At 48.7% G+C, this 12,125-nt stretch overlaps 1 protein-coding gene across 1 annotated transcript in view; it reads left to right on the top strand.

The window, feature by feature from the left end:
* The window catches only part of RER1 (retention in endoplasmic reticulum sorting receptor 1), a 28,598-nt gene extending 17,729 nt beyond the window's left edge, over window positions 1-10,869 (top strand). The window contains exons 4-7 of the mRNA XM_038747286.1: window positions 3,755-3,854; window positions 5,668-5,746; window positions 6,917-7,052; window positions 9,712-10,869. Coding sequence (XP_038603214.1) covers window positions 3,755-3,854; window positions 5,668-5,746; window positions 6,917-7,052; window positions 9,712-9,801 — 405 coding nt within the window. The 3' untranslated portion in view covers window positions 9,802-10,869. The remainder of the gene's footprint in view (window positions 1-3,754; window positions 3,855-5,667; window positions 5,747-6,916; window positions 7,053-9,711) is intronic.
* The last annotated feature ends 1,256 nt before the right edge of the window (window positions 10,870-12,125 follow it).

The raw sequence follows: 12,125 nt of genomic DNA, 5'->3' as shown, positions 1-12,125 counted from the left end.
TCATTAAACCCTTTGACCTTCTCGGTACTTGGCTCTGAGCAAGGCTAAAGTAGGGAGTTGCCTTTCTTGAGGAGAAGAGTAGCAAGGTGCAGGATTAAAAGGACTCGGGAGCCCGGGTGCTGAAAGAGGGTTAAAACGGACACCCAGACTACATTCCAGCCCAGTGTGAGCCTCGAATGGAGAGGCGGTTGATCAGGGTTGTGAGTGTAGTTAGCAGTGGGATGACTACTTCGTAGCCGCTGAGTGAATGCATGAATGAATGCTGAATGAATGCATACTTCTTTACTGCGGGGTTTAAAGACCCCCCTAATGCAAAGGAGGTGATTGGATTCTCATAACAGAAAAAGAAATGGGTCCCAGGAGGGCTGGGACTTGAATTAGTGGCCGAGCCAGGAGTAGAGTTCCCGTTCCCATTCTGTTGATTTGCTGCCTGCTCCTCATTTTAGTGGTAGTAATAATAATTATGGTATTCGTTAAGTGCTTACTATGTGCCAAGCGCTGTTCTAAGCATCGGGGTAGATACAAGGTAATCAGGTTGTCCCCTGTGGGGCTTACAGACTTAATCCCAGTTTTACAGATGAGGTGACTGAGGCACAGAGAAGTGAAGTGACTTGCCCAAAGTCACACAGCTGAAAAGTGGCAGAGCTGGGATTAGAACCCACGGCCTCTGACTCCTAATCCCATGCTCTTTCCACCAAGCCGCGCTGCTTTTCCAGCTGTCCAGTTGTGGACTTTAAACTCATTGTGGGCAGGGAACATTTCTGTTTAGTGTTATATTGTACTCTCCCAAGCACTTAGTACACGAAGAGAAGCAGCGTGGCTCAGTGGGAAGAGCCCGGGCTTTGGAGGCGGAGGTCGTGGGTTCGAATTCCGGCTCCACCACAAGTCTGCTGTGTGACCTTGGGCAAGTCACTTAACTTCTCTGAGCCTCAGTTACCCCATCTGTAAAAATGGGGATTAAGACTGTGAGCCCTACGTGGACAACTTGATCACATTATATCCCCCCCAGCGCTTAGAACAGTGCTTTGCACGTAGTAAGCGCTTAACAAATGCCATGATTATTATTATTATTATTATTATTATTATTTTTATTATTATTACAGCGCTCTGAGCACAGTAAGCACTCAATAAATATGATTGAATGAATGAGGGTATTTATTGGGTATCTGCTGTATGTAATGTCCTGTACTCAGGCCTTTACAGTCGGCGGGGGGGGCTAAATTCGAATTTAAGGCTATGTGCCCTATGGGGTATAGTTCAACCTTGGAGCTCCTGTCTTACTGCCCTCCAGCCTCATGAGAGAAACCCTCGGGAAGGAGTGCTAGGACCGGAGAGATAGGGAATGTGATGAGTTGGTAAACTTGTCAGCGAGCTGAGTCGGATACTCCCACAAGTGGAATCGCAGCTGGGATTTGAGTCCCGGGAGAACAGCTGGTGTTTCCGCTGCTCGCTCTTCTGGACTCCAGTGGGAAAGGGCTTGTTTCTAGCAAAGTAAGCTTTGTGCAGCCGGAAGGCCCTGGGTGTGGGTGTCTTTGTCTCATGGGTGGCTCTGCTCCCAAGCATCTATCTAGGCATCCCTAGCTTCTTTGCTCTCCAGCCAGCCCGGGAAAATCTTTATTTGAGAGTGCGCTGGCCCAGGAAAGTCCACCTGGGAATGTGTCTGTTATATTGTTGAGTTCAGAGCTTGGAACGGTGCTTGGCACATAGTAAGCGCTTAACAAATGCCACTATTATTATTGTACTCTCCCAAGCGCTTAGTAGGGTGCTCGGCACACAGTAAGGACTCAATAAGTAGGATTGATTGATTGATTGATTTGAGAGCTGGCTAGGAGCTGCTCTTAGGGCATTTGTCTGGGTAGTGAGTGAAGATTAAAAGCCACAAAAAAGTCAACTAATAGACCTGTGAAATTATTTTATTGATGAATGAAATTAGCTACTAAACCAAGTGTTGAGTTTACCAAAAGTTTTGAAAGATTGATTTTTCTGAGACTACTAAATGAGAATCCAACTGTAAACACCTCTTCCCCCCTCTCCCCCATCACTGCCTAGTAATAATATGCTAAGTGTGTACTATGTGTCAAGCGTTGTTCTAAGGGCAGGGGTAGAGACAAATCAGTCAGGTCACAGTAGTCCCCGTTCCACCTGGGGCTCACCGCACCGTATAAGGAGGGAGAACAGGTATTGTAGTCCCAATTTGCAGATGAGGAAACGGAGGCACAGAGAACATTGTGACTTGCCTCAAGTCATCCAGCAGGCAAATGGCAGAGCCAGGATTGGAACCCAGATACTCTGACTTCGAGGAGCCTGGGCTGCTTCTCATGGGAGAAGCAGCGTATCGTAGTGGATAGGACACAGGCCTGGGAGAAGGTCATGGTTTCTAATCCCGGCTCTGCCACTTGCCTGCCGTATGACCTTGGGCAAGTCACCCCGCTTCTCTGATGCCGTTATTCCACGGCCCGGCCTGGCAGCCAAGGCGGCAAGGGGCCCACCAGCCAACCCCGGCCCGAGCGGGGCTCTAGCAGACACAGGTTCACGTTTTCTCTTTTCTGGTCTCCCCCCGAAACGATGGGCTGGCGTCTCTCGTTTGGATTTCTCGACATTTAACATTTCATCTGGAAGAGTCATTGTGTCCTTGTGGACGAAAGCCTTCGTGACCCCACCTTTTCCACCTTCCCCGGTCCCCACGGTGGCGGCGGCAGGCCAGGCCAAACGGTCTGCGTTCCTGGCAGCCGGCTAGAGCTTGGATGCCAAGGCCTTTGCCACCTGTCGGCTGCCACCCCAGGGCTCTCCCTTCTCTGGAGGCAACGCCGTGGGCCTAGGAGGGGTTGGTAGAGCCCCGACCAAAGCTGACCATTTTTAGACGGGACCGGGGACCGAAGTTCTCGTCCCCAGCTGGGCTGCTTGTCGGCTGACTTGGAGCAAGTCCCCTAGCCTCTGTGGGCCTCACTGTCCTCGTCTGTAAAATGGGGGTAAAGATAGCTGCTCTCGCTGCCTCGTAGACTGAGCACCCGCACAGAATTTCATACCTCCAAGGTGCGGGGTGGAGACGGGCATCCAGGGAAAAGTCGGCAACAAAGTCAGAACAAGGAAAGGTCTTAAAAACTCAGAGGGTGAGCACTTTCAACGGGAAAAGAAAACAGCAGCCGGTGCCTGAAAGAATTGTCTTTGAAACTTTGCCTCAGTCCAGAATGTAGTAGTAGTAGTAATAATGAAAATTGTGGCTTCTGTTAAGCACTTGCTGTGTGCCAAGCACTCTGTTTAAGCACTGGAGGGAGATATATAAGAATGAAGAGCAGTGTGACCTATGGAAAGAGCACAGCTCTGGGAGTCAGTGGACCTGGGTTCTAATCCTGGGTCCGCCACGTACCTGCTGTGTGACCCTGGGCAAGTCACTTTGCCTCTCTCTGCCTCAGTTACCTCATCTGTAAAATGGGGGTTAAGACCGTGAGCCCTATGTGGGAAAGAGACTGTGCCCAATCCAGTTATTTTGTATCTACCTCAGCGCTTCATTCAGAACCCGGCCCAGAGCGCTTAACAAATACCACAGTCGGGTCAGACAGTCTCTGCTGCAAAACTGGGCTAACAGTCTAAGGGGGGCGAAAGAACAGGTGTTTAGAAATCCAGGAAAAGTACTCTTCATCTCACGAAAGAATAGCTCAAGAAATTGAAAGCTAGCCGTTGAACTGTTATGCTGACGTTGCTTGATGGTGAAACTATATTACAGAATCTCATTTTTCTCTTCTTCCCCCTCCAGGGTTGGTACATTGTGACATATGCCTTGGGAATCTATCACCTAAACCTTTTCATAGCTTTCCTCTCGCCAAAGGTAGATCCCTCCTTAATGGAAGACTCAGGTACGGTGGAGACCTTCTTTGGTGTTGTGTGCGGGTGGGGACCTGTGGGAAGGCCAAACAGGCCTGCCAGTCTTTTCCTCTGGCCGGCAGCTTCTTGCCCCTTCCAGTCGGCAGCTTTTCCTTTGTGCCAGGGTGATCGGCTGCCAGGCGAAAGCTCACATAGGTGCCCCAAACGGGCAGGCTCGATGGCATCGCCCAGGGGGTCGTAATACCCAGTCAGGCGTTGCCATGGGGCTTTTCCGAACGGTGTGCCTATCACAGATTTCCTGTCAGTGAGCCTGCAGAAGTGTAGCGTTCAGTGGAGAATTAGGAGACGCAGCCACACGGTTTCCTAGTAACATCTGGAAAAACCTCCCTCCGACCATCTCCGATTCTTTTGGTGGCTTTGAAGCTGAGTCCAGGACCTGGTTTTCTAATGAATGGACCAGTCGTCGTTCTGGTCGACTCACCTAGTTGGCAAAGATCCAACGACCCTTTCAGTACCAGGAATGTGGAAAACAAGTTAGGCCTACGCTTGCTAGCTTATCCTAAAGTAATTCTGCCGAATTCTCCGTGAACATGGAATGCTTGGCGAGATCGTTGGGCCACGCTAGGGGTATTTTATCTGGAAACCTATCTTTGGTTTGCACCATTTCATTTCAAGCATGTGATTTCGGTGAAGACCGTTCCAGAAAAGTATTCAGGTGAAATGAGCAGCAGCTCGATGCAGCTAAAACTGTTCTTTCCTCCAAAATCCCCCTACCCCTCCCGCACCCCTCAGATCCATAATAGAGCTCCAGTTGGGTGTTCTTAGAGAGTTGAACCCAGTGAGAAAAGCATTATTGCATGTTTTCTTTACCTTCCAGGTGACTTTTGCTTTTTGAGTGGCTTAATCACTCATTTATAATGGAGGCTAAAGCGTTATTGACCATTTGTGCTTCAGCCTCCTCGTCGACCTCCTTGCCTCCTGTCTCTCCCTTCTCTAGTCCCCACTTCACTCTGCTGTCTGTTTCATTTTTCTGAAAAACCACTCAGTCCACATCTCCCCTCTCCTCAAAAACCTCCAGTGGTTGCCCCTCCTCCTCCACATCCAACAGAAACTCCATACTATCTGCTTGTGTCATCGATCTACCACTACTCAACCTTCACACTTTCCCTCTCAAGCCAACCTACTCACTGTACCTGGATCTCTTCTTTCTCACTTCTGTTCCCTTGCCCACATCTTCCCTCTGGCATGGAACTCCCTTCTCCTTCATATCTGACAAACCAAGCTCTCCCCACCTTCACAGCCCTCCTAAAATCGCGTCTTCTGGAGGCCTTTCCTGAATAAATCCTCATTTCCCATATTTGCCCTCCCTTCTGTGTTGTCTTTGCACTTAGATCTGTACCTCTTCAGCACTTGATATTCACTCTACCCTCAGCCCCCTGGCACTTAAGTACATATCCTTATTCTCTCCAATCTCCCCTCTCTATAATTCAGTTGAGTCAGTCAGTAATATTTATTGAGTGCTTACTTATTGTGCACTGCTCTAAGCTCTTGAGAAGTTGGTAGAAATGTTCCCTGCCTACAAGAAGTGTAAGGTCTAGAGGAATGTCTATACTGGCAGTTCCCCCTGTCCGTCTCCCCCTCTTGACCCTCTTACAGTCTAGAGGAGAGAGACTGTAAGCTCCTTGTGGGCAGGGATGGTCTACCAACTGAATTGGATTGTACTATCCCAAGCCCTTAATTCAGGCTTCTGCACGCCGTAAACACTTAATAAGTACCATTGACTGATGAGTAGCAGATATCCAAAGCTGTTGTGGTTTTGCATGGGCTCTGCATCGTGTTTTTCAGATGATGGTCCTTCATTACCGACAAAACAAAATGAGGAATTCCGCCCCTTCATTAGAAGGCTGCCAGAGTTTAAATTTTGGTGAGTACGTGGATGGAAACGCCTTGTCTTGGACCGGAAAGCTGTCGAGTATTAACTCGGAATAGCAGACCCACTGGGGTGATTTCTTAATTGGGGAGACAGGTGCTTGCACCCCTCAACTGGGGTTAGAGAGAGAGCTGCCCAATTTTCCTATAGTGGGGGCTGCTAAATCCTCTAAATCCTACTTCCAGAAAAATTCATGGGGTAGTACTAATTCACACGAGCGTAAAAACTTTCCCTAATTCTGCTATCGTGGTATTGCCAAAGCACATAGCGGACGTTTGCCTGAGCTGAGCTCCGTGGGTGTGTGTCTCTTGCCCACTATTGCAGGGGGTCTGACTGTCCTCCTAGGAGCTGTTATTGGTTTGATTCCTGTGGGAGCGTCTCTTGGAAGTTCGGGAAGGAAACCTGGCTGCAGCAAAGCAGTGCTCCCTCAGGGCAATCAATCAATCAATCAATCGTATTTATTGAGCGCTTACTATGTGCAGAGCACTGTACTAAGCGCTTGGGAAGTACAAATTGGCAACACATAGAGACAGTCCCGACCCAACAGTGGGCTCACAGTCTAAAAGGGGGAGACAGAGAACAAAATCAAACATACTAACAAAATAAAATAAATAGGATAGATATGTACAAGTAAAATAAATAAATAGAGTAATGAATATGTACAAATATGCATATATACAGGTATATATGCAGGGTATATATATATATATCCAGGTATATATCCAGGGCAGTGCGTGGCGTTCAGTGTAGATGGATTTGCAGCTACGCGGCTCAGTGGAAAGAGCGCAGGCTTTGGAGTCAGAGGTCGTGGGTTCGAATCCCAGCTCTGCCACATGTCTGCTGTGTGACCTTGGGCAAGTCACTTAACTTCTCTGAGCCTCAGTTACCCCCTCCGTAAAATGGGGATTAAGACTGTGAGCCCCACGTGGGACAGCCTGATCACCTTGTATCCCCCCCGGCACTTGTGTTTTGCACAGAGTAAGTGCTTAACAAATGCCATCGTTATTATTATTAAGTCTCTCCCAAAATAATTGATGCTACTTGAGTTTTCCTGCGTGAGATTAGCGTCTTGGAGAATCGCTCGCATCAGAAGGTCGGCGGCAAGGAATCGGGGCTTTAAAGCTAGAGGGGTTAATCGTTCTTTTTTGGTTTTTCTTTCGAAAGGCACTCTGCTACAAAGGGCATCCTTGTTGCCATGGTATGTACCTTCTTTGAAGCTTTCAACGTCCCAGTATTCTGGCCAATCCTTGTGATGTACTTCATCATGCTATTCTGTATTACTATGAAGAGGCAAATCAAGGTAAAGTGCCACGAGGAGGGATTAAACCCGGTTAGAGGATTTCGGGTGGAGTTACAAACCAGATGTCCCTCGTGTGCATTAGGCGCGGGTGCTCTACTGAGCCGGGTTTTTGAGAGGATTGGGATTGCCCCAAACTACAAGGAAGGTAGTAGGCTTCCTGAAACATTATGGGCAACTGATTCATTCATTCAATCGTATTTATTGAGTGCTTACTGTGTGCAGAGCACTGTACTAAGTGCTTGGAAAGTACAAGCAGCAGCGTGGCTCAGTGGAAAGAGCCCGGGCTTCGGAGTCACAGGTCATGGCTCCTCCAACTGTCAGCTGTGTGACTTTGGGCAAGTCACAACTTCTTTCTGTGCCTCAGTTCCCTCATCTGGAAAATGGGGATTCAAACTGTGAGCCCCAGGTGGGACAACCTGATCACCTTGTAACCTCCCCAGCGCTTAGAACATGCTTTGCACATAGTAAGCGCTTAACAAATACCATCATCATTATTATTATTATTATTACAATTCGGCAACAGATAGAGACGATCCTGAAAGAGAGGCGGCATCTCAGGTTCGGTCCCCCACCCACCCCCCTGCTGCCAGCCTGGCTGATCTCGAGGTGGAGTCCAAGCCAGGTGGAGGGGCCCAGGTCTGGAGGACCCTGGGCGAGCGATACCATTACTACCGTTACTCGAGAAGCAGCATGGCTCAGTGGAAAGAGCCCGGGCTTTGGAGTCAGAGGTCACGGGTTCAAATCCCGGCTTTGCCACTTAGCTGTGTGACTTTGGGCGAGTCACTTAACTTCTCTGGGCCTCAGTTACCTCATCTGTAAAATGGGGATTAAGACTGTGAGTCCCACGAGGGACAACCTGATCACCTTGTAACCTCCCCAGCGCTTAGAACAGTGCTTTGCACATAGTAAGCGCTTAATAAATGCCATTATTATTATTATTATTACCACTGTCCCTCACAGTCCTTCCAGTCCAATGAGGTACAAAAGGCTGTCCCCAGGGACCTGCCGCCCCAGTAATGTGGCCTAGCGAAATCTCCAGTGGTTGCCCATCCTCCTCCGGATCAAACAGAAACTCTTCACGGCTGGCTTTAAAGCCCTCTCCTCCCTCACACTATTCTCTTACTACAACCCAGCCCGCACACTTTGCCCCTGTAATGCCAGTCTTCTCACCGTACCTCAGTTTCCCCCCTGACCTCTTGCCCACATCCTGCCTCCGGCCTGGAACTCACTCCCTCTTCAGATCCAGCAGACAATCCCTCTTCCCCTCCACACCTTCAAAACCTCACTGAAGGCACAGCTCCTCCAAGAGACCTTCCCTGATTAAGCCTTCCTTTTCCCTTTCTCCCATCCCTTCCGCGTCGCCCTGACTTGCTCCCTTCATTCGCCCCCATCCCCACAGCACTTTGTGGACATATCTGTAATTGTGTGGTCTGTAGTTAAACAATATAACCGTGTCCACCACGAGCATACAGTCTAGTGTCCAAAGGTCACTTCGATCGCTGGTGAACTGGGCTGGATTGCTCTCACTCGCAGTTTTGTTTCTTGGGGATTCCTCCTGCCCCTAAGCAGAAAACAGGATCAGGCAACAAGTAGAGATATTTTTCAAACTTCCCTGGCGGTCTGCCTATCGTGGACCCAGTGGGAGACTTACGCACCTCATTGGGACTTAAGTGTGCCTTCAGAGTTCAGTTGGTTGATCTGGTTAGAGGATGGATTCTGATTATATCATTGATGTAACAAAATCTGCTTCTATTTGCCTACCAAATACTTAGGTCCTCAAAAATGGGGTTGCGGGCTGTGTTGACCAAGAAAAAAAGTTTTATTAATTGAAATCTCTAAAAATGTTGTGAGACAGAGACTTAGCTGGGAAATAACTCATGATCTGAATATGGGATTTAAAAACGTATCCCAAAATAGGGCTGTATCGGTCTTTTATGCCCGCAAAAGAGAGCAGCACGGCCTAATTAGATCTGAGATCTAATCCTGGCTCCGCCACTTGTGTGTTGTGTGACTTCTGTGCCTCAGTTCCCTCATTGTTGCCAATTTGTACTTCCCAAGCGCTTAGTACAGTGCTCTGCACACAGTAAGCGCTCAATAAATACGATTGGTGATGATGATGATCTGTAAAGTGGGGATTAAGACTGTGAGCCCCATGTGGGACAAGGGGACTGTATATAACCTGATGAGCTTGTATTTACCCCAGCGCTTGGAACAGCGCTTGACACGCAGTAAGCGCTTTAACACATCGTTTTTTTTACACCCTTCCATCCTAAGGTAAATTTGTAAGCTTTTTCCGAGTGGCTGTTGCACATTCTCCAATAATACTCATCTTTCCCCAAAATACGGTCACCCATCAGGCTTGCACACGTGATCCGAACGAAGCTCACTAACAGTTGTCGCCTCTGAACGTGAAAAACAGATAAGTAGGAGTATTCAGTGGAACAGAAGTATCGCTTCAGTATAAAGTCCCAGGAAAAATAAGCAAACACTTGTTAAACGTGGTGAAACAAAAGAGGCGGTTAGCGTTCGTTCTGTCGATGTGCTAATTAAGCAGCCTTTTATGGGCTTAAAAAGTTTGGTCCCCGGCCCGAAGTGGGGGTTTTCTCGTCTGCGCAGCAGCTGTTTTGGCATGGAATAACCGCTGTCTCTTTCTCCGCAGCATATGATAAAGTACAGGTATATCCCGTTCACACACGGCAAGAGGAAATACCGAGGGAAGGAAGACATGGGAAAGACATTCGCTAGTTAGAAGCCGAACTGAACCCACCGCTCCACCCATAAATTCAAGAACGGTTTTTGAGCCATTGTAACAATGCCTTTTTTCTTCATATAAAATAGATAATTACGAGGGAGTCAGATTTTCTTTTTTTAAAAAGGAGCTTCGATTGTCTGTAACCGAAATGTCACAGAGGTTCTCTGAAGAAACTGGCGTTCTAACCAAATTGCATTGAGTTCTTTCGGGGGACTGTCGGGTGTTTTTGAATTGATGAGAATGGCAGGGCGGTGTGGGGTTAAAGGCTTCCCCCCCTGCAGCGGGTGGGGAGGGGACGGGGGGTTAGTCGGCGGCTGCAAGTTGACCCCGTCCCCCTCTCCCGTGGGCCCTGCCACCCCAGGAGCTGCAAATAAAAGGGAAAGGGAAGCCAGCTGGATGTTGTTTTCCGTTCCGTAAATGTGCTACGTCCATGACGATACCTCTGAAGCCCCCTGAGGTACGGACCTCCGGTCATGGGGGGCTGCCCCCGGGGGTTGCTGGCCACCCCCTTCCCTCCCGCCCAACCCAAATCAGCAAGGGAATCAGAAATCCGTTCCCTGGCCCCAATTTTTGCTCCCTCCTCTAAGGACCGAGCCTCGGTACAGCAGGTGTCTTCAAAATTCCCATCAGGGTGTGGGGTTCCAATGCCAGTTTCCGAACCGCATCTCACCAGGAGGTGTTCAAGTTGGACTCTCTCATAATGACTCAAAACTTTGTTCTTAACTATCGTGATTTCTCTCAAGGGCCTGGAATTATAAATACGAATATATATATATATACACATATATATATTTTAATTGTTAGTTGGAAATTATTTTGACATGTTTGATACTCTCAGAGGTTTGTTTTTTGATTAACTTAAATTTGCTTCAGGCAGCCCCTTCAGCACACAGCAGAACTGGCAAAGGCAGATGCCCTGTGGGTTTTAACATGCATCTTTTCATTTTCTATGGAAAAAAAGGGAGGACTATGACCTGCATGTAAACTTTTTGATGTGATACAGCTATACAAATTTTATTAAGTGACTTTTTAATTCCAAACTTTATTAAAGACAGTGTCCCCTTTCTTGTGTTAGTCTTTATATGAAAGAACACTTCAGTACCTTACACATCATTTGAAAGCAAAACTCGAAAATTTCCCCAGCGTCCCAACCAGATCACCTTTTAGGGGGAAGGGGTGGGAGAGTTCGGTGAATAACTGTCGAAAGGAAGAGAGCCAACCCCCAAAACTGCTAAAACTAGGCGGGGGAGAAATTTAGGATTGGTCTGCAATCCTGGGGTTCAGCCCGGTGAAATTGAGGAGTCAAGAGTGACCACGCGCATCGGTGGCCCGTTCCCAGAGGGAAATTTGGGTTGTCTTTATAGGAGAGCACTCCGGGGCGATGGAGAAAAGAGGAGTCCAGTTGAAACTCCCCAGCGCACGGCCTTGGGCAAGTCACTTTTCTTTGTGCCTCAGTTACCTCATCTGTAAAATGGGGGTTAAGACTGTGAGCCATATGTGGGACAGGGACTGCGTCCAACCAGTTGATCTTGTAGCCACCCCGGCATTTAGTACCGTGCCTGGTACGTAGTAAGCGCCTAATATATATATATATAAAAAAAGAGTGGGTTCCATGCCTCCAGGCTTGACCCTGTCAGAGGGCTTTTCCCAAGGGGATGGGAACCGAGGTACTTTGTGCTCCCCCATTTGACCTGGAAATGGTCTGCCCGCTCCCAGAAAGAAATAGGGCACTGTTCACGTTTCCTAAAACTAAGAAAGGGCACCCCCCCGGACCCTCAGTAAGTGCTTCTGGAGGAAATAATGATATGTGCCTGCGCTAAAAGACACGGATGAGAGCCTTCAGCGCCTTGTAAGTTAAGCATGCTCTGTGCCATGCCAAAGTGCCAACGTGCCACCTCATTCTCCATGTCAGCCAGGGCCTGCCCTCTTGTACGATGGCCCTGACAGGGTGAGTGGGCGAGCCCTGCCCGAGCTCCACCTGGGCAGCTAAGAGATGCTAGTGAGCCATACCTGTTGGCCAAACTGCGTTCCTTCCACAGCCCACCTGCTCTCCGCGCTGGTTTCTGCTGGAAATGAAGTCGAAAGCGATCCGTTACCGAACTGCTTTCTCTCCACTCGTGTTTCTGCACGCCGGCCCCCACCCCCGGTTTGGCCAGTACTGGGGACGCCATCCCGTGCGGTGTATCAAAAGTTGTCCAACCTCTCGGAGCAAAACCCGTGCGTTTCCATCTCCACCTTTTTAAGACATCGCAGGCCCCTTGGTGTGACGAGCGTCGGGGCTGGTGCGGAATGCCCGACGCGGTGGTCGAAGCTCGGAAACC

Source organism: Tachyglossus aculeatus, chromosome 5 (assembly GCF_015852505.1).
Source record: "Tachyglossus aculeatus isolate mTacAcu1 chromosome 5, mTacAcu1.pri, whole genome shotgun sequence".
Lineage (NCBI taxonomy): Eukaryota > Metazoa > Chordata > Mammalia > Monotremata > Tachyglossidae > Tachyglossus > Tachyglossus aculeatus.
The sequence above is the reverse complement of the archived record's forward strand: the minus strand, read 5'-3'. Positions and strand labels throughout refer to the sequence as shown.